This window comes from Pterocles gutturalis, unplaced genomic scaffold (genome assembly GCF_000699245.1).
Source record: "Pterocles gutturalis isolate BGI_N339 unplaced genomic scaffold, ASM69924v1 scaffold4915, whole genome shotgun sequence".
NCBI classification, from domain to species: domain Eukaryota; kingdom Metazoa; phylum Chordata; class Aves; order Pterocliformes; family Pteroclidae; genus Pterocles; species Pterocles gutturalis.
In genome coordinates, this window is record NW_010143191.1 from 1 (window position 1) to 19,507 (window position 19,507).

The following is a 19,507-nucleotide window of genomic DNA, read 5'->3' on the forward strand; positions in this document are numbered from 1 at the left end:
GGTTGGAAGGAAGGGGAAGCGGAGCGGTCGTGCCTGCCGCCCATCCGGCCTGGGGCTGCCGAGGTGCCGGTGTCCAGGGTGGGTCTGTGTTCCAGTCTCCTTTTTCTATATTGGCAGGGAAGAAAGCCCGGACTTTCGACCTCGAAGCCATGTTTGAGCAAACGAGAAGAACTGCCGTGGAGAGGAGCAGGAAGGTCTTGGGTAAGAAATGCGAGTGTAGTCAGCTAATGCGTTTTAAAATGTAATTTGCTTTTCTATCTTGGGGTGGCATTTAAAGGGTCTCAGAAAGGCTGTCTAGAAAAAACAAATGTGGTTTTGTTCAAGTAAGGTAGTCCTAAACCACTTGGGGAATTGTTAAATTTATTGATTCGAGTTATTGTTAAAGAAGTTATTAATTATTTTTAAAACAAGTTATTTATTTGCATCTGTTGTGTGAGTATGTAAGAGCAGTGTGCATGTGCAAGGTCCCTGTTGTGAGGCACAGATTACAGGTACAGAAAAAAGGTGAATTTCAATGCCAGACTTTTTCCTGTCTTCTTTTACTTAGCTCTGTATTTATTTTGGAAGGCAAGTTAGTACAGACAGCTTTTATCTAGAGAGAACAGTATAACAGAGAAGAAATGTGTGTCTCATACTGAAGAGCAGATTATATAGCAGCCCACAAGTTTGTCTTCTGCTGTGCTCAAAGTGGGTAAGTTTTCAGGGTATTGGTTTGAGAGTGGGACATGGAGAAAATTGTATCTTTTGCTGCCTGTGTTCAAGCAAATACCATTACAAAGAAGGTCCTTGGAAGACACTCATGTATGTTCTAGAAACCCCATTGCCAACCCAAATGTCCATACTTTCTTCCTCCGCTTGGACAGTTTCTGCAGAGTATGTAGGTTTTGTTTTTGTTTTGCTTTTTTCATATGATGCTATCACAGTGGAGCATCTTTTGTCCTGCTAGATTACACTTAATCTACTCTGTAAAGTGTTGCAATTTGTGAATTTAGTAGACTTGAAGGATCTTATTACAAAGAAAACAATCCTATGTGAAAGAATAATTACGTTATTGGTTGTTTTGATTGTATACCTAATCACAAGAACAGACCTCTGTGGGGGCTCCCTGACTTTGTGGATTTTAAGACACTGTGATACTAAAGTATACAAGGCATCCCAAAACGTGGTTTGGACCATTTTTTTGCTAGCTGAATCTAAATACACCAATGTGTTTCCATGTTGGAAAGCTTTTCACGTTTGATACTGGTTCAGGTTGAGCTGTCATTCCTCATGAGAGGTCATCTGCTTACACCATGTTTTAGTTTAGGAGGAAATCTATTAAGCGATTACAGAAACATAATATTTTTAACTCAAGACATCCTGAACTGCATATTGAATGTATCGACGTCTTCTCTTCCCCACAGCATTTCTAGGCTCTTACCCACAAATGAAGCACAAATTCATTTTATTGTTTAAAAGGTTGATCATTTTACCAAAAATGACAAAGCTCTGTCATTCAGCTGTTTAACTTAGAAACAAATTTTGGTATTGATAATACAGCAATCAAAAAGGTATATGTTTTTGCAGTTTTTTGTGGGGGCAAGGTAATGTGAGCATTTTATTTTCAGATTTCTTAAAATCCACTGTTGACTTTTGGAGTACCTGTGATAACTTTTGGAAGTGTCTCCTCTGCTACACAAAATGTGTATAAAAAGAACTGACGTCAAAATATGTTTCCTGGTTCTATATCTTGAATGTGTTTCCATTTCTCTTCAGAGGAAAATGTTTCCTAGCTTTGTTGCAAACCTTGTTTTTCTTTTTAGTTAACGAACAGTGAGGAAAAAAGAAAGCGATGTTTCTCGTATAGAGGGAAAGTAATTGAAGTTTTTTGAGTACTTTTAGAAATAAAATAGCTGTGTCTATTCCCCTCTCATAATCCCACCATTCTTGTTTATTACTTTGAAGTTGAAAGTTCTGTTTACTTTGATTTTGTTGCACTGTTCCACAGGGATCCTTTTTCAGTAAGTGAAGTAGGAATGGACTCTTAATACAAACAAATCTTTAGATATGACTTATGGAAAATAAATACAGAGTTCCCTTATTTACACCTGTGTATACTTATGCACTAATTTAGTTCCCTGCACTAGGAAAACTTCGAGAACTCTCTGAAGTAATCATGCTGGTTTAGTATTGTGTTGAAAATAGTGAAATATCAGCATCCCTGTAGGATCAATTTATGTTTGATAGTGTGTACAAATTACCGACTGGAAGGCGTTTGCATTTTCCTTGTGACAGTTTGCTATTCTGAGTCATCATTCAGTAGCAATGGAAGTTTAATTCGTATGGAAAGGTAATCTGTTTTCAAGTGAAATCTTTTATTTGCTGTTACTGTTTCAAATATTTCATGTAAGTCTGAAAATGAAGAAAATTGTTTTACTGTCCTCAGCAAGCCTCTAATTTTATTATTTTCTCAAAGTCTTGATTGTTTATCATTTATATGTTCTCCATATTCAGAGGCTCGTGAAAGAGAGAAGGAAGACCAGGCTGAAAAAGAGTTTAGAAGTCAATGTACTGATTTGTCAGCTTCAGCATCCAGTGTAACAGGAGCTGGTTCCACATTAACCCCAAGGTACTTAGATGTGGTGGGAGATTCCGTGTAACAGCTTTGTTATCTGAAGAGGGTTTTGGGAGGGTTTTTTTGAGCATATGAGTGTCATTTAACTTGTGTAAACATGTCTATGTTATCTGAAGTATTGCAGTGGAAATTATGATTTTTAAATATTTTTTAATCTATGCTTTCTTAAAGATGTGTCAATATTTCTAAATGTTGACATTATGTATATTTAATAATTAATTTTGCAGCCTCCTCCCTAATCCTGTTTGGCATACTTTTTACTTTTTTAAAAAAATAACAACAGTGTTGTTGTCTGTGGGATTCTTGAAAACATTAGGGCAAATATGACTACATGTGCTGACTTAATGAGCAACTATTGTTCCCACCTGTAGGTAGAATATACTTGTTCATGCCTGCTGAAAAAGAAAGCAAAGTAGATAAAGAGCCCCTGTATGCACACTGTGTAGAGTAGTGGTGGGGTTGAGAAAGTATTTTATTTTGACTTCAGTCTGAAACTTACTCTCAAACTTGCAAATGTTTGTTATTGACAAACAATAAATGCTACTGCTTTTACAGCTTGAATTCTGAAATGCTGAGAAATCACAAGTAGCTGAAGATATTGGGAACCACACAATGCCATTACGTGGCAGGGATTGCAGAGATCAGTACACTGCAAATTTTTAGGTTTCTGTATCTATAGAAGTCTAATAACCTATACAAGACTAGTAGACTGATATTTATGTATCTTATAGGCTGTTAGAGTCTATATGTGGTAGGTTATTGTAGACAAACTTGTAGTGTTTCAGACGGTGAACAAATATCTGAAAAATTTTACTTTTTGCCTGTTGCTCTGTGGAGAATTCAAATGAGCCTTGCACTCTCACTGAGACAACTGATCACACAATATGATAGCCTCTGGATTATGTCTTGTGCGTGAGGGAAAATTGTTCTGTGCTCCCATTTGCTTTTGATGATCTTAGATACCTATCTGGTGAAATAATGAAAGATCACAAGAATTTAAATGTAATGTGATTGTGTACTGTACATGGGTGACTTCAATATAAAGACTCTCTTAAAACAAATGATAAGCTGGAAAGCAGTCAGGTGGCATAGAGGCTTTCCCTAGTCATCTCATTTCACTAATGGACTTGCTAGAAGAGAACTCCAGGGACTTTGTGTAAAGGAAGAGTTATTAGGTAGGCTCTGGTAACTCACCAGAGTTCTGCTAATATTTTCTTTGTTTTTCTTTTTTTCTGTTTTTACCAAGCGTGGAGAGGAGAGGGCAAAAAACAATTCCTTACACTTCTCTGAATCCTGGGAAAGGGGCTGTCAACCCGGTTCGTCTTTCTTTAGAGTAAGACTATAAGGCTCAAAGTTGAAAGAAGCACCACTTCGTATCAGCACCACTCCCTGTCACTGTCAGAAGGGTAGATTGGCTTTTGGTCTGTCTGCATGGAGGTGTTCTTACATTTTACTTTTTTCCAGTCAGGACAGAAGATACCAGTTGCTGTAGCTGCAGTACTTGGCTGTCCCTGCCGAGCTTGGTGTGTGATGAAAAATACCACTGGAATTCTGTTGTTTTCAAATGCAGACCCATTACACTGCCCCTCAAAATACTGAAATGTTTTATTTGATTGATTTATGCTTCCTAGCAAATGAGGGAATGATAAGAATAGGTGATTAGGAAGGAAGGTAGCTATTGTCCTTGATTGTCTATAGACAGATCTGAAAATCTGGGACTTGAGGATTGGAAAGGCCTCCTTGATTCATTATGTTGTATACGTTCTTCTCACTGGCAGCTAGTGTGTATTTAGTTCCCTTCCAAAACTAATTAAGTAGTTTAGCTTTTGGTAAAAAGATATGTAGTTTGCTAATCTGGGAATGCATATTGACTCTTAAAACACAACTCTTTTGCACATAGTACTGTAAAGTTATTAGTTTTGGGGATACCTAACTTGAAGGACTTTGAAGGTCCCAACCCGTTCCTCATATGCTGGAAAAGCTTCCTTTTTGTAAAAGAATATTGATTGCCCCATTGTTGTAGAATAAGAGAAGCTCTTCTTGTTTGAGTTAGATTTATTAGATAATCATATCCTGATCTAGGTCTTTAACTGTCTCTCATCACTGTGCAAAACTAAGTTGGTATGTAGAGGTAATGTCTTTTATTAGGGTGGTAGATATAGTTGGAAAAATTAGTCAAGCTTTCAGGCATGCAAACCCTTTTCATCACTGTAACACCTGAGGACCTAATTTGTGTTGGTTTTAGTTTGTTTTGATTTCTTCCTGAAATAGAATTTCAGTTGTTTATCTAACACAAGTATTTGTTGTGTAACCTACTACCTGCTTGGTGTACAGGTGGTTTGGAGGGCAGAGTGGGGCTGCATTCTCTGTCACAATTACAGAGTTTAGAACATATTTTCTTAATCCTTTTTTATGTTCTTTAACTTGTGGGTAATTACTACAGTTTTTTAAGTGATAATGTGAACTTTAGAAAAACCCCAATAGCTCTGTAGTCTTCTTTTTTTAAATTTTCTTTGCTAAACTATCTTTTGCAGTCTGCTCAACTGAAAGCTCACATACATGCTGTTAAAATACAAGCTGCCAAACCAACTCTTGCAATTTGAGCTTGTCTCACTGAATCTGAAAGGAACATCTGGTTTCCACTGCAGGGTATCACTGTAATGATACACTGTATCTAGTCAAAAGGCAAAGTTTTCTGCTTGTGACTTTTAGATCTGCTGCTGGTTACAATACTACCTACTTGATAACTACCAGCAGAGGGAGCACATTTATTTAGAATAAACGGCATGAGTCTGGACTAAACTTTTCAGGAATTTTCCAATGAAAAAAGTAACGTGTTCACACAAGTGATTTGGACAACAGCAAAGGTGATAATGTAACTTTTAGAATCTAGTTTTGTTGCAGTGTCAAACATTTGGTCGAATGTGCCTGGTTCCATGTTATTCTTTGCCAGCATCATAAAGCAAGTGCCGTGCTTTGTGTTCTCACTCTGGTTGTGAGCCAGAATTGTTACTGTTTTGACTTCCACCCTGGCAACAGAGGCTCAGAGCATCTGCATAAGCTGCAACTTGAAGCAACATCTTGAAAATGCTCTGTAACAGTGTATTCTGTTGGCTTCTAAGGAATATTGACATCCGTAGTAGTGACATGGTACTGGTGCTTTTGCAATCCGTCTTTGTTTTATTTTGTCCACTTTTTTGAACTGTCACTGTGATATTCCTCTTTTTTAAAACTATGTTTATGCTTTCAAGATGATAGTGGGCCCACACTCTGTTGAAAATTAGTTTAGGTTTTGCTGCTAATTTCAGTGTTTACAGATTTACAGTAATACTCAACACCTTTTATCTGAAAACTCCTATGGAAGTGCTGATGTTCTTGAAATAATAATTTAAATTTTTTTTTCATTCAGGGGGACAGCCTGCAGTGAAAGTGAAGATAGCTCAGATGAAGATTTAACTGGTCCTTCAGTTCAATCCCAGACTTCTGCTCAAGGTCCAGCTGAGGCTACTGATGATGATGAAGATGACGAATTCATTGGGCCGCCACTTCCACCTGGGTTCAAGGATAGTGATGACGATAATGACAATGATGATACAGAGGAGGAAGATAATGTAAGTATTTTGTTCCTCTTTAATGTTTTAACACTTTGAGTAGATTGTAATTCCTAAGTGTGCTCTTTTCTTTATGTTTGAATTTGCAAGTGAAGTATGACTGTTGTTTGAAATGCAGGGGTTTTGTGTTTTTTCTAATAATTATTCAACAAATGCAAATAATTGTTTCAATTTAAAAATACCAGGATTTTTAGAAAACGTATGCATGTGAATCTCAAAGGAAATACACCATCAATTAGAATATAGTGTTTAATCTTTTTTGTTTTCACATTGTGAAAGAACTGTAAGTTAATATGTTACATAAATATTTTATATGGTTTTTTTCCCAATGCATGTGTAAAAATTTTTACAAGAAAGAGGAGGCAGAGGGAGGCTTGAATCTATGGACAACAATTGTGCCAAAACTATTGTGAGAAAATGAATAGTGGTTACGGATGGTTCTTTTCTAATTTTTGTTTGGTTTGGTTTTGGGGGGTTGTGTTGTTGTGGTTTTTTTTTTTTTCTTTCTTCCCCCTAAATCTAAATAAGTCCCTGGATGGTTTGTTAGACTGAATTTTCTTGCTTTTAACATAGTCAGAAAAGCCCTAACAGCCTGCCTTTTGAGTGTCACAGTTACTCAATTAACAGATCTCTCTCTGTTTGGTTAAAAGTTTAATGATTTGATATTCATTCTCCAGGACTTCCTGGATTGAATATTTTGTGGCAGTGGATTTTGTATTATGTTTTCCAAGTTGTTCTGTAGCAAAAATTATAGAAGTGCTGTAAAAACTGCCTTACGCTGTTTTGAACCATTTGGTAGCAGAAAAGAACCTTTAAGTCCTGTTACACAAATATAAACCTGATTCTACAAAACAAATTCCCAGGTGTCTCAAGGGTTTGTTTTCAGTTTCTCTTCAGTTTTGGTTCGGTGTTCAGTTTGTTTGCTCTTTTCCTATAAATTCTCTAACCTTGTGTCTTGTGAACTTTAAAACGTACGTTTAGACTATTCACTTAAAATGAATGAGAATAATTTCTTAAGCAATGACTTAACTGGTTTTTAGAGTGAGCTTAACTGTGTATGATCACAGTTTTTATTTTGTTTTGTTTAACAAAGGTGATGGGAAGTTCTGATGCCTTAGGGTTTTTTAATTACTTTGTCTGATATGCTTGATTCACTGTTGCCTATGGATTTCTTTAATTATCAGACTGTACACTTCAGTGTCATATCTCCTGTGATCTCATCTGTACCCCACACATGGCTTGTACTGCCTTAGGGAACCAACTGTGGATAAATCCCAAACTTTCCTTGAGAATACTGTAAGCCTTAAGTCAACTTGTGACTTACTATTGATCTGTATCAGGAATTCTCTTAACTTTTATGTGCTATGGCACTGTAAAGTGAGTTGGTATTGCTGAGGGTGTCATAGACTCAGCAGATTTCAGTTGCTGTGGATCATTTGACATTGAAGTCACGACTTCTTTTCTGCTATTTATCATCTGTTCTCCCATTTCACGTCTGCTTGTTCATATATTTTCAACTCATAGTAAAAATCTTAAAACACAGTGCTTTATCAAGAAATTTTATCACGCATGACTCTCTCCAACAGATAATCAGAATAATCTTTCTGCCATGAAAAGTACTTGCGTTTACTGATGCTGAGGGAAATATTTGGTCTTGTTCAGTTTTGTCTCTACATACTTTTCAATGTATTTCAGTATCATCCAAAGTGTTAACGTGTACACATGTTGTGGTGAACTCAGATGTTTGTCATTTTGTAAAAAGCCCACAATATGTTACACAAACAACAACTGCTGAAAGTACTTAATTGCTGCTAATTTTGTGCATGTACGTGCTAGGAAGTAGCAATCTCAAAAAAATGCATGCTTGTTCTGCACAGGTGGTTTGTTTTTTCTTTGGGGTCTAATCAGAATGCCCATCTAAATTGCAGCTCTCCCTAGCTGTGCCCGTATCTCTTCCCAGAAAAAAACAATCTTTTGCTCTGCTGTCAGCGCTTCTGAAGGTTGTAACTGCCTTATAGCACTGAAGCCACACAGAGAGAAACAGCCAGGCTTGGGAATCAAGTCCTGCCATGTATCTTTAATCTTTGGGAGAGTAAAAGGTCTCCAAGACACTGGAAGGATTTCAGTCTATACAACAGTAAAATAAAACAGTGTAAGCTTGAAATCATGTTGTATCCTGGCAACTAAACCCAAGGTTAAGCCACATGTCTGCTAATATTTCACTGAAGTATTGCACAAAACTTTACATCAGAAATCTCTGGTAGCTATTCATGCTGATCTTTTCTACACAGACTTCATTGTTCATTGCTTTGTTTCTATGTTATGTCCTTATTTTCTTAAACAAAGGAGATTTGAAAACACCAGAACTATAAGCAGCAGTTGTCTTAGGGAAACAGAAAAAGGAAGTTATGTTCCTGTAGAATGCCTTCTTGTCAGAGTCTTAAGGAATTAAGTTGATTTCTAAACTGAGTATCTCGAGGCTGTTTTTCCTAATAATTAAGAAAATTTTGCATAGAATCATAGAATGGTTTGGGTTGGAAAGGACCTTAAAGATCATCGAGTTCCAACCCCCCTGCCACAGGCAGGAACACCCTCCACTAGTCCAGCTTGCATGTGTTGGAAGATCGTGGAGAATTTTGCTTGAAAACCACACTTACTAGATTAGCTGAATAATGGTGGTGCATCTTATATACCTACATTTTTATTGTAATTTATGCCAGAAACTACTTGAGTGTTCTTTTGCAAATGAGAATTGATAAAAGTAGCTTGTGGTTTGATGATAATTTTGTTGTAAGACTGGATTAAAATTTGAGAAAATTTTTACTCTGGTTCTGTTACAGATGTCACTGTCTGCAGTTAGCAAAAAGCATAATATATTTAGCCTGCTATAATACCATTCTGAAGTAAAAAAAATAAAAAATATATATATGCCTTTCAGTTAAGTGTGTCAGCAATGGTCTGACCTACTTATACTGAATTAGCAAAATTATTTGGTTTTGTTGAAGAAAGTTTCACCACGTTGGTCAATTAAGCTATAATGGAAATACACTAAATATTGAAAAGATATATTTATAGACACTAAATATTCAACATGAATATTCAACAATACACTAAAAATTCGCATCTGTTCTATTGTGTCATCAGTGGAAGGCTGGCATGCTTTGACATCTCTTTTGTTGAGTAATTTCAGTTGAATAATTTTATTAGGTTCATATGAATCAAGTCCAGTTTATGGTATAATCATCTCTTCTGTCTCAGTAGTGAGTGCTATATGGATTTCTAAATGTATATGCAAACTATAGATTAGTGCCAAGCTGTAACAGAGGCCTTTGTTTGTTCATATTTATGAAATAAATAAGGTCTTGTAGGGAGAAAGTAAGTAAATGCCGAGCACTCGTTTCTGTAGCATAGCAGTGTGCGAGAACAGTATTATTCAAAAATGGAAAAAATGCAGAAGATGCGTAACGTCTCTTAAGTGGTAAAACTGTGTATATTTTTGGAACATATATGTATGTTCCACAGAAAAGGGCAGGGCTTTCAATAGTAGAGGTACCTTATGAAGAGAAGAGGGGGTTACGAGCAACAAAATAGAAAATATCTTTTTCTTTTGAGGCCTCTGTGCTACAGTGTGCTGTGATCTTGTTTTCTGTTGTCCTCCATCAAAGATGGCTGTACCTTATTAGGGCTTTGTGCCTTGAAGTGTTTAAAATGCAGTCTGTCATACATAGAAATAATTTTGGAAACAACTGGATTGTTACTTTAACTTGATGACTGTCATGTGCCGATGAAATGTGGATTTTTAAAAAAAAATTGTGTAATTGCCTGTATCCTTGTCTGATTTATGGATTCTGAACGTTGAATATAATTCATGATATTCATGAATGCAGCGGGCATCATGTTTAGCAAAACTCTTGCTTTAGTTCCGCAAACTTTTCTAGAATTACAAAAGGAAAACAATGAGTGGAAATAGCTGATTTTACTTCAACCTGTCTTTCTTAGTAGTCTCTTTGTTTGCTGGCTGACTGTTTTAGTTTCTAGCAAGATTGTGGTATTAATTTTTTACTTATATATATTTATTTGAATAATGCTACAACTGTCTCAGTAAAGTGGAGTTAGTGGAAGCCAGTGTTAAAAAACCCCAATGAAATGTTTCAGACAGAAAGGTAACTTCCAGACTGGTGTGATTTAAGTTTGTCTGAACTTACGACAGTAGTTACAAAACAGTCTAGAGTAGATTTGGTTGAGAATAAGCAGAGCAGCAGAAATATGAGACTTGTGGGTTTTCAGTCTAAACAGTTAATTTATAACGGGGAAGATTTTGTGTCAGCATGGATGCCAGAGGTCTTTGGGGTCTAGAGCCTCCCCTAACTGCTACTCATGAACTCAGTTATTTTTTTTCCTGTGAAGGGAATCAGGAAGCAGCTGTGCTTTCCTGATTTCCTGTTGATCGATTGGTGATCACAGTATGATCCTGTGAGCCCCAAGGAAGGCAGGTGTTGCTGTTATGAGAACTCTGTGATTCTTTTTTTTTTGCCTGTACATCAAGTTGTGGTTGGTACGCATGGGGGCAAACTGGGAGAGGAGAAATGGAAAGCTCCACTGAATAATTCTTTTGTTTTGTTTCCAGATGTACTGTGAGACTGTCTCTTTTGTTATTATATTTTGCTGCTGAAGTAACTTCTTTAAAGCACAAGTATGTGTTTTCTTGACCCTGAAGGAAATAAATTTTTCTTTAATAGTTATATGAGTTGCAGTTCTGTCATCTGAAGTCTTGTGACTTCGTGTAACAAATGAAATGGCATCAAAATACTGGCTTCACCCTGGTAGCTTGCCACTGTCTCTCAAGCCTGACTTTAGATGTGGTTTTTATTATAGGAACATAATTTTTCCACCAGTGCTTGTTTGGTTGTTTTTGCTTTCTTAAGAGACACTGTCAATAGAGACACTTGACAAAATTGCTTTTTATGAGGTTGGCCTTTTTTGAGTCCAGGGCTGGCCCAGGACTGCCCAGCTCATGTTGTGTAGTCTACTGAGTAACTCTCAGGTGGAAGGAGTAACTGGTGTTTATTGTCTTTGATGAGAATTTTTCATACCATATTGGTGTTTTTGTAGGAAAATTAATAACAGCAGTTAATTGCTGAACGTTGGGAATCAGCCCTGTTAATTTTTCAGTGTTAATACATTTCTGTAATTTACAAACTGAATATAATTTTTGAGGAGAGCCATAGATGTTGTATGACGTGAATTCTGACTTGAGTTACATTTTTCTCTGAATTTACGTAAGTTCGTTTTACATACTCAAGTCTTCATGGTAACTGCCATAAAGCAGTTTTCTGTGTTTGATTAAATTCTGTGCTAATACTGATGGTAGTTACATTTAACAAATAAAGACTCATATTTAATGACTTATTTCTCTAGTATAGTCCACCTCCATTTGTGCCACCAGTGATGATTGTTAAGAAGGCACGATATGCTTGTTAGGACTCATGAAAATATTTTACGGTGCTTGTTTTTTAGTAGTGTAAGGAATACTGCTGTTTCAAGTATATTTTAAGGACAATAGGTACACCTGGTATCAGTTCCCTCTGATATTTTGTTCTTGTTATAGTTTGCCCTTTTATATGAAAGACTTGCATTAATTTGGGGAGTGAGGAAAATGAGAAGAAGACTTGTCTTTGAATTGCAAACAGTGCTTTTCTGTAGTGCTTTTTCTCTTAATGGTGTGAAAGCCTGGTTGGATTGTCAGTGCCAGTTTTACACATGGTTGTAAGCTGAGAGGGCAGGGGAGGAAGCAGAGCATCTCCTGTAGTCTGAGGCTTTTCAGGTTTAGATTGTATTCCCAAAAGTATGCCTTTCTGGAAAACTTGAAGAATTTTTTTTTTTGTTTCCAAGCAGGGATGTTTTAAAAGAGAAAACAGCTTGTTTTTCAGAGGGTGGATTCTTAATAAGGGCAATATTTCATGTGGTAAATTTTGAGGTGGGAGATACAGTAGAGTCTCTGCCAGCTCTTTTGCCCTGGCAAGATGCACTGGTAGTATAGCTGATGTTTGTACAATCAAAATAAAATCTATCTGGACGGGGACAGGAGACTAGCTAAAGCAGTCATGTCAGCGTTGGTGGGTGGACAGCTTTAAATCTAGGACATAAGCATTTTTCAAGTTAATGGATGACACCTATTAAAAGACATTAATAAGAGAGTGTGTATTTATTAATATTCTGTTCTATGTGTCATTAGAAAATGTGCTGAGGTCTTTAACAGAACTTAATGCATTGAGTGCTAGCATCTTGTGCCACTGTTCCTCATTTGAAGCAACAGGTATAGAGGTGATTGTTTTAAGAATTTGCCAGGTGGATTTGCAAGGCTTTATCTTCTCTCCTAAGCTTAGTTACAGATGATTATTCTTTGGAATGGAGAACTGTTTCTCCCTGCAGTACCAAAGGGATACTAATCATGTTGTAGTTATGTCCCTGAAACAAGTACAGCCTTGGGCCTTTCCAAGGCTGTACTCTGATTTGGGCATATTTCCAAAGTGATAGCATAGCTATATTCCAAGTTTTAGAATTGTTTTGAGACACACTTTAATTTTTGCAGGGGTTTAACAGGACATACCAACAATACTAATTTGTTCAGAATGGAAGAAAGCCACTTCCTGCTGATTTAGAGGGAGAATTTACGTAGACTGTAATTGCTCCAGTTAGAATTTGGCTATGATACCAGGCTAAAAAATCATGGTGTTGTAAAAAAAAAAAAAAAAAAAAAATTTATGGGAATTTTTAGTTGTCCTAAAGAGTTATAACATTCAGGCTGAGGATTGTCTGTCCTGGTAACTGCTGAATCTTATCTTCACAGTCATTTTTCATCTTGTCTAAAGAAGAAAAAGTGAAGTAAGCCGAACAAAACAATTTCTGTGTGTGCAACAGAGACAGAAAAGTGTGGGTCTGAGGATGAGATGCATTATTTTTGAACAGCTTCTAGTCATTGATACCTTGATGAAATATAGGTAGGAATTGCTGTTGGTTTACATTTACTTTTGTGTTTCCTTCCTATATAATCAGTAGGAAAACACTTTTGTCATATGTATGCATAATATGTTCTTAGGTCTTGACAGTATTTCTGCTGTAAAAATAAGGACATGTATTTTCTTTATATTAAACTTGCAACAAGTAATGGAATTTTTGTTAAACATTATTGTGGTTACTGGTGTTGCAAAGAATGAGAAAGATTATCTCAGAAGTGAGTTAGAAAGGATTTGCAAGCTTTGCAAAAATTAAAAGAAAACCGAACTCCCAAATTTTGTGTAATGAAGCTCAGTGTAAGAATATCAGAGAATCAGTCAGAAGCTGGAAGTGAAGGAATATTTAACATAAGAAACTGAGAGCATTTTATGGACTATGTACAAGAGGAAGCTAACAGAGTAATTCCCTTAGGAAATGTTTGTCTTTAATAAAAAGGCATGGAGTATTTGTGCCTGTTTTCTCCAACCCAATGTCCTGGAGTACGTGGTTACCAGTTGTCCTCAGAGAAAATGAATGTACTTACAAGATCCCTGTTTATCGGTTCTACAGAGCATAGTAAGGCTGAGACTTCTCTGTTGTATGTCATGCTATGCCTGTTTGGTGGCATCATATTTGTTTTAATCAATTAGCAATATGACTGAATATGAGAAGTTTTGGAATACTTCTTCTACAGGTAGATGCTTAGTCTTGTGAGTTTGTTTCTAGAAATGTTTTGTGAGATAATTAATAGGCATATATTTGTTGACTTCAAGGTACTTAAAAATTAGGCAGACATGACTTTAGTGGTATTAAATAAAATAATTATTGTTACTGCTCCCCTTTTTAACAAAGTTTCTTATGTCCTGTTTTCACTCTTTGCCAGCTCCTTTAGAGACCCTTTATCAGGTCAGCCTGCCCACATGGAGCCTGTAGAAAGCTCCTTTAGGAGCTGCTGGTACCACTTTTGTGTTTGGAAAGCGAAGTGCTAGGAGTGTTGCAAAGTCTTTTTGGTTTCTGGGCCAAATGCGCTGTGGCTGTAGAGCTCACACGCTTGAAACATGGGATCCTCACGCTCACCTCTTCTGGTCTCTTGATTTCTTTTTAGCAAAATTTTGTGGAAGCTGATGTTCTCTGCTGTCCTTAGAGGGAAAGTAGAATTTTTTTTAATTTTTTTTTTTCTTGCCAGGTATGTTTGAGGCATGGTTAACCTTAAGGCTGTACAATTCTGTGGCTTACCTCTTAAGAAAAAAAATTCTAAGTCTTTCTAAGCACATATTCTACATGCTTATCTCAGTCACAAGACGAAACTTTTAATATAGTATTATTTGAACACGAATATGTAGTTGGAAATGTTAGGAAATTCCACTTATGCAATTGTATATGAATATCTGATTCTAAATATTACTTTACTTCCAGTAGAAGTTGGGATCTCTGGAGGTGAAGAGACTGAAATTAACTTATTCTTTGAGAAAACTAAAACACTTGCGCAGTCAAAAGAAAGTGGTGACTACTTTGTTACACAATGCTTTTGTTGGCAATTGCAACAGATTTCCAATGTACTTTTATAAAGAAGCGCAAATAGCATATTGTTTCTATTAGTGTTAGAATACATCAAATAGCTTCTAAATTTGGAAAGGGAGCTAACAGCAATACTAACACTGTGTTTGACACTGTTGGTATCACTGAGATATGTAAACAGAGAGGGCAGGTTTTCTTTGTATCTGGCATGTGAGTGTTATCTTTTTGAAAAAGTTGTTTATGCATTGAACAGAATAATGAGAAATACAGGTATAGAGAACTGTTGCTTGAATGAAGAGGAGAATAAAGTGTATGATAAGAAGTATTTGAAATATTTATGGTGGGGATGATTAAATAATTTAGAAGGGCTATATTTGAAGGAAGAGTGTAAGTGACATGCAGTTACATTTCCTTTCCAAAACAAGTCTTCACAGGATTTTCGATTAACAAGTGATTTATATCAAACTGTTGTAACTGCAGACTGCTCCAGAGGTATCCTTAGAGAGCAATATTGTTGACTCTTGGAATGTCTGCTGTTTGTTTAAAAGATGGCTTTGGATTTTTATGAACGTGAGACTACCACATGTAATGTTTTACAACTGCTGCAATGGCATCTCTTATTTGCAGGTGGGCACTTAGCAGTATACAGGGACTGTATGTATTTGATACTAACACTATCCAGACTGCACAACAATTACACTGAACTTCTTTCTTCTTTCCTGCTTATCTATTGTTGTATTTTAATGCCCAGTACAATTATTTTCAAATTAATAGGATCTTGAATAATATTTTGCTGAGTTATCTTGTCTACTATTTATAAATGTTTATTCAATGCATCATTGTAACTGAGGATTAATAAATGTTCATGCAACCAAAAGTTATGGGAATATTTTACAAAAATTATTTTTTTCCCTTCATAAACCAAAAGAATTACTTTCTTGAAAGGAACTGAAGAATCATAAAAATCACTCAAAAAAACTCCAGTGAGTGCACTTGTTGCTTTTTTCGTAAACTATTTATTTCTTTATTTTATTAGGATATTTTGTTTCAATTTTGAAACTTATCAGCTTCACATGTGTTCTATTTGTAGAAGAACTTTTTGAAATGTCTCAAAGAATACCTACTTAATGAAAGATAAGATAGAAGAAAACTGAAAAAGAAGCCTTTGAGATTTTACATCTATTTATATGAGTATCCTAATGTAGTTTAAAAAGCCAGATGACTTAGACATAGCATTTGGTTTTCAAGTAGAACATTACTTTATAAAGCAAAAGTTATTTTAATGTCATAAGCATCATGTGCAAGAATAGTGAAAAGGTGATAAATTATGTAACCTTTACTTCCCAATATAAAAAAAAAATTTCAGACAGGACTTTTTTGCAGTAGGGATAAGGAGCTTTGTGTACAGTTGTCTGATAGAGAGCTTAATGTAAATAGCTAGTAAGTAGCTATCTCGTGCCGCTCAGTTCATTATTTGAAGCCGGAGGATTAGATCCTTTTCCATGTAAATACTTGTGTTGCATTCAATGGGACTAAATACGTGGACTTCCACTTTTGTAAGTGGGACTGAGTATCCATAATCAGTGGAAGTACCAGCATTGTACCTTTGATTTTACGCTATTGATGATACGGAAGATACGGACAAAACATAACTTGCTAGTAACTGAAAGAAGATGATTTGTGACTTCCATTTTTATTCCCAAGTTTAATTAATTCACCAGTGTTTAGTAAATAAAAATGTATTATATTTTGTGGCAAAGTGTGTTCTCAAGTTGCAAATAGGAGCTCATGGAACTGAGTAGTCTTGTGTGTGTCTGTGTGAGAGCAGTGGCTGACTCCCAAGATAACCACTCTGCATTCTGGGCAGCTTGGGACAGCACTGAGCTCCACACAGGCTAGCTACAAAGGGAGCATGCTGTAGGGGCACTGGCAGGTTATTTATTATCTGCTGTTGTGTCTGCATTGCAGTTTATACGTGAGTTATGTACTTGTGAGCTGATACACAAGTTTGAGTTTGTCTCTCATCTACATGAGATGTAGTCAATGTCTGACTTAGAAAAAATATCCTATTTCTTTGATAGCCCTTAACCCAAATATTGACAGCTAACGTACTTTTTTTTTTTTTTCTTCTTCTTTTTTCCTTCCCCAAAATTGCACTAGGGGGCAGTGAAAACATCTTAGATACATACCAGCATTCCTGGAAGTTCTATTTGTCTTGCATAGTTTCTGCAGCCCTCTTTAGCGACTAGTTTGGAACCAGTTTTCAGAGTAGATAGTACTATGTAAATATTTTGGTTGGGATTATTTAGATGCATGAAATTCATTGCAGTGAGCATGTGTACCATCTTGTGTGGTGGAACACACAAGAATGTGGTCTTAAGTAAGGGTTGGACTCAGTCACGGTGGCCCTTTACCGGTATGGAGACCCCATAGGTCATCGTTAATATAGTAATGAGTATGAGTTCAGGAAATAAATCCCAGAAGAGCTACAGAACTTAGGAATAGAACTTATTTTTCTATGCATGACCAAAACTTTTGTCATGGAAAAATGGTTTTGAAGAGTTAAAATAATTAATTAATTCAAATGTATCTGGAATAGAAGCAAAAGCTATAGAGTTCTCACTAACATGTGAGTTGTTTGCATGAAAATGCTAGAAAACTTGGCTTGTTTTTTTAAGTCAAGTATTTTGCAAACATCACCATATAGATGATGTTTAGCTGTCACTTACTATATGATGTGTGTTTCTAGAATAATTCAGGTGTCAGAAGGAGCTGAGAGCATTCATTAGAGTTGCAATGTCCTATGAATTATGACAATTTTTTATCTTAGTGTCTGCCTTTACTAGCTTAGTGAATTAACTGTTCCCTTCCTATCGTGGGACTTAATACTTTTTTTTAAATAAACTTAGGCATAAAAAAATTAAAAAAACATTTTTGATGTTGTACATTTAGCCTTTTTCTTTTTTCCCTCTTGTTACAAAAGTAGTCCTGTCAACTTTGGAAGATTGGTTGGAGGATGGACAAGTTACTTAGGATATGTGCAACAGCTTGCATCTTTAAAAGTAGCAGGAAAATAGAGATGAATTTTTAACAGACTTCCCATGTCCAATTTATTTTTCTTTTATTTTAATTTATTAAACAAAGTATGAAAGATCTTTTGATTGTGTTTGACCATATAGCTGTCCTGGGTTAAGCGCAGACTGCTTAAAGTTAACTCTGTTAACTTATTTTTTCCTCTTCTTCATAAATAGCTAGCAAGAAGCTATGTTTTGGATTTATGCTCAGGAGAAAAGCTGATAAGAAAGGAACATTTATAATTATTGCTAGGATACTTCAAGGTCCTTCAGGCTCTCTGCTCTCCGCTCTCCGCAGACAGAGCAGGGGGGCAGGGAGGAGGGCTGGGAGGGCCCAGCACTGGCTGTTAGCCCAGGATTCATTCTACGGTTACTAGATTGAGAACCAGACTGACCAGTAATCTATTCCATAACATACACGTCATGCCCAGTATATAGGTGAGGACCCTTCTAGTAGATCGTCCTTTTGCTTCCTGGTTCTGGTGCCTTTCGGCTTCGGTCCTCTCTTCTGGCTCCGCATTGCTCTTCCAAGGTCTTTCCTTTCCCCCCTCCCTGCCCCGTATCGTTAGCTGGGGCCAGACACGGACACTAGGACTGTTATCTCCGTTCCGTGAGTTTTGGGACCCTCCCTCTCCAGGGGGATCATTAGCTGGGGCCAGGTGGTCGTTTTCCCCCCAGTCCGGTCAGCTCTCGGTCTGGGACGCTCGGACTGTTATCTCCGTTCTGTGAGTGCCTCCAGAAGCGGTGCACCCCCCCATCTGGGGGAATTGTGAGTGTAGTTCTGGGATTGTTAGCCGGCAACAGGCTGAGCCTTTGGTCATTGGGTTGGGGGGGGGGCAGTATCATTGTGTATCACTCATTCCCTCCCTCCTCCAGGATCGTTGGCCAGGAGCGGGCTGGGCTTTTGGTCATCGGGTGGGGGGGCAGTGTCACTGTGTATCACTCATTTGTATATTTGTATATAGTATTATTTTCAATATTGTTGTAGTTTAGTTATTAAATTGTCCTTATCTCAACCCATGAGTCCTCTTTTCCATTTACCTCTTTAATTCTCTCCCCTATGATCGGATGGGGGTGGCAATTGTGTGAGCGGTTTGTGGTATGGCCCCCAGCCAAGGGCTAACCCATCACATTCCTTTTTGGGCGCCCAATGTGGGGCTCGAGCGGTTGAGATAACGACAGAGTTGACCAGAGTGTATTAAAGCATTTATTATGTTGCCTGAAATGCTGCTGTGGGAGATATTGAGGTACTTGCCACATATACAATTTTCAGTATTCATGGGCTGCTGGTTTTCTGTGGGAGCTGGGCGTTGTTGATGAAGGGGACTGCTGTGTTGCGCCCTTGTTTTTTTGCTTTGGGAAAATTGAAAATGCTATCAGGCTGAATCTTGTTTGTTTTGACAATGGTTGGCACCAACCTAAGTGAAGCTGTGGCGTCATCCCTGGGCTCTGTGTACCCCTTGTTGAACACTTCTGCCAACTATACCAGTAACAGAACTATGGAGGTGATGTTTCCCTTCACTGTCCTCTTCTCCTCCAGAGTATTTGCAAAAGCTTTTGAGGACTTTGAGTATCGTTGGGATTTTCAAGCCAGTTTGATCCTGTTGCTAGGCCTCCTGAATGTATGTCAATGCATATATATTGTTAAGGTTAATCGACGATTCACTCAATGCATTACCAGCAATGACCCAACT

The 19,507-nt window shown here is 37.0% G+C and overlaps 1 protein-coding gene across 1 annotated transcript in view; it reads left to right on the plus strand.

Annotated features, from left to right (window-relative positions):
* Positions 1 to 117: 117 nt before the first annotated feature.
* The window catches only part of LOC104469896 (WD repeat-containing protein 70-like), a gene marked incomplete at both ends in the record, with an annotated part of 73,936 nt that continues 54,546 nt past the window's right edge, over positions 118 to 19,507 (plus strand). Inside the window, 3 exons of the mRNA XM_010084630.1 lie at positions 118 to 201; positions 2,494 to 2,608; positions 6,024 to 6,225. Of these exons, the coding sequence (XP_010082932.1) occupies positions 118 to 201; positions 2,494 to 2,608; positions 6,024 to 6,225 (401 nt within the window). The remainder of the gene's footprint in view (positions 202 to 2,493; positions 2,609 to 6,023; positions 6,226 to 19,507) is intronic.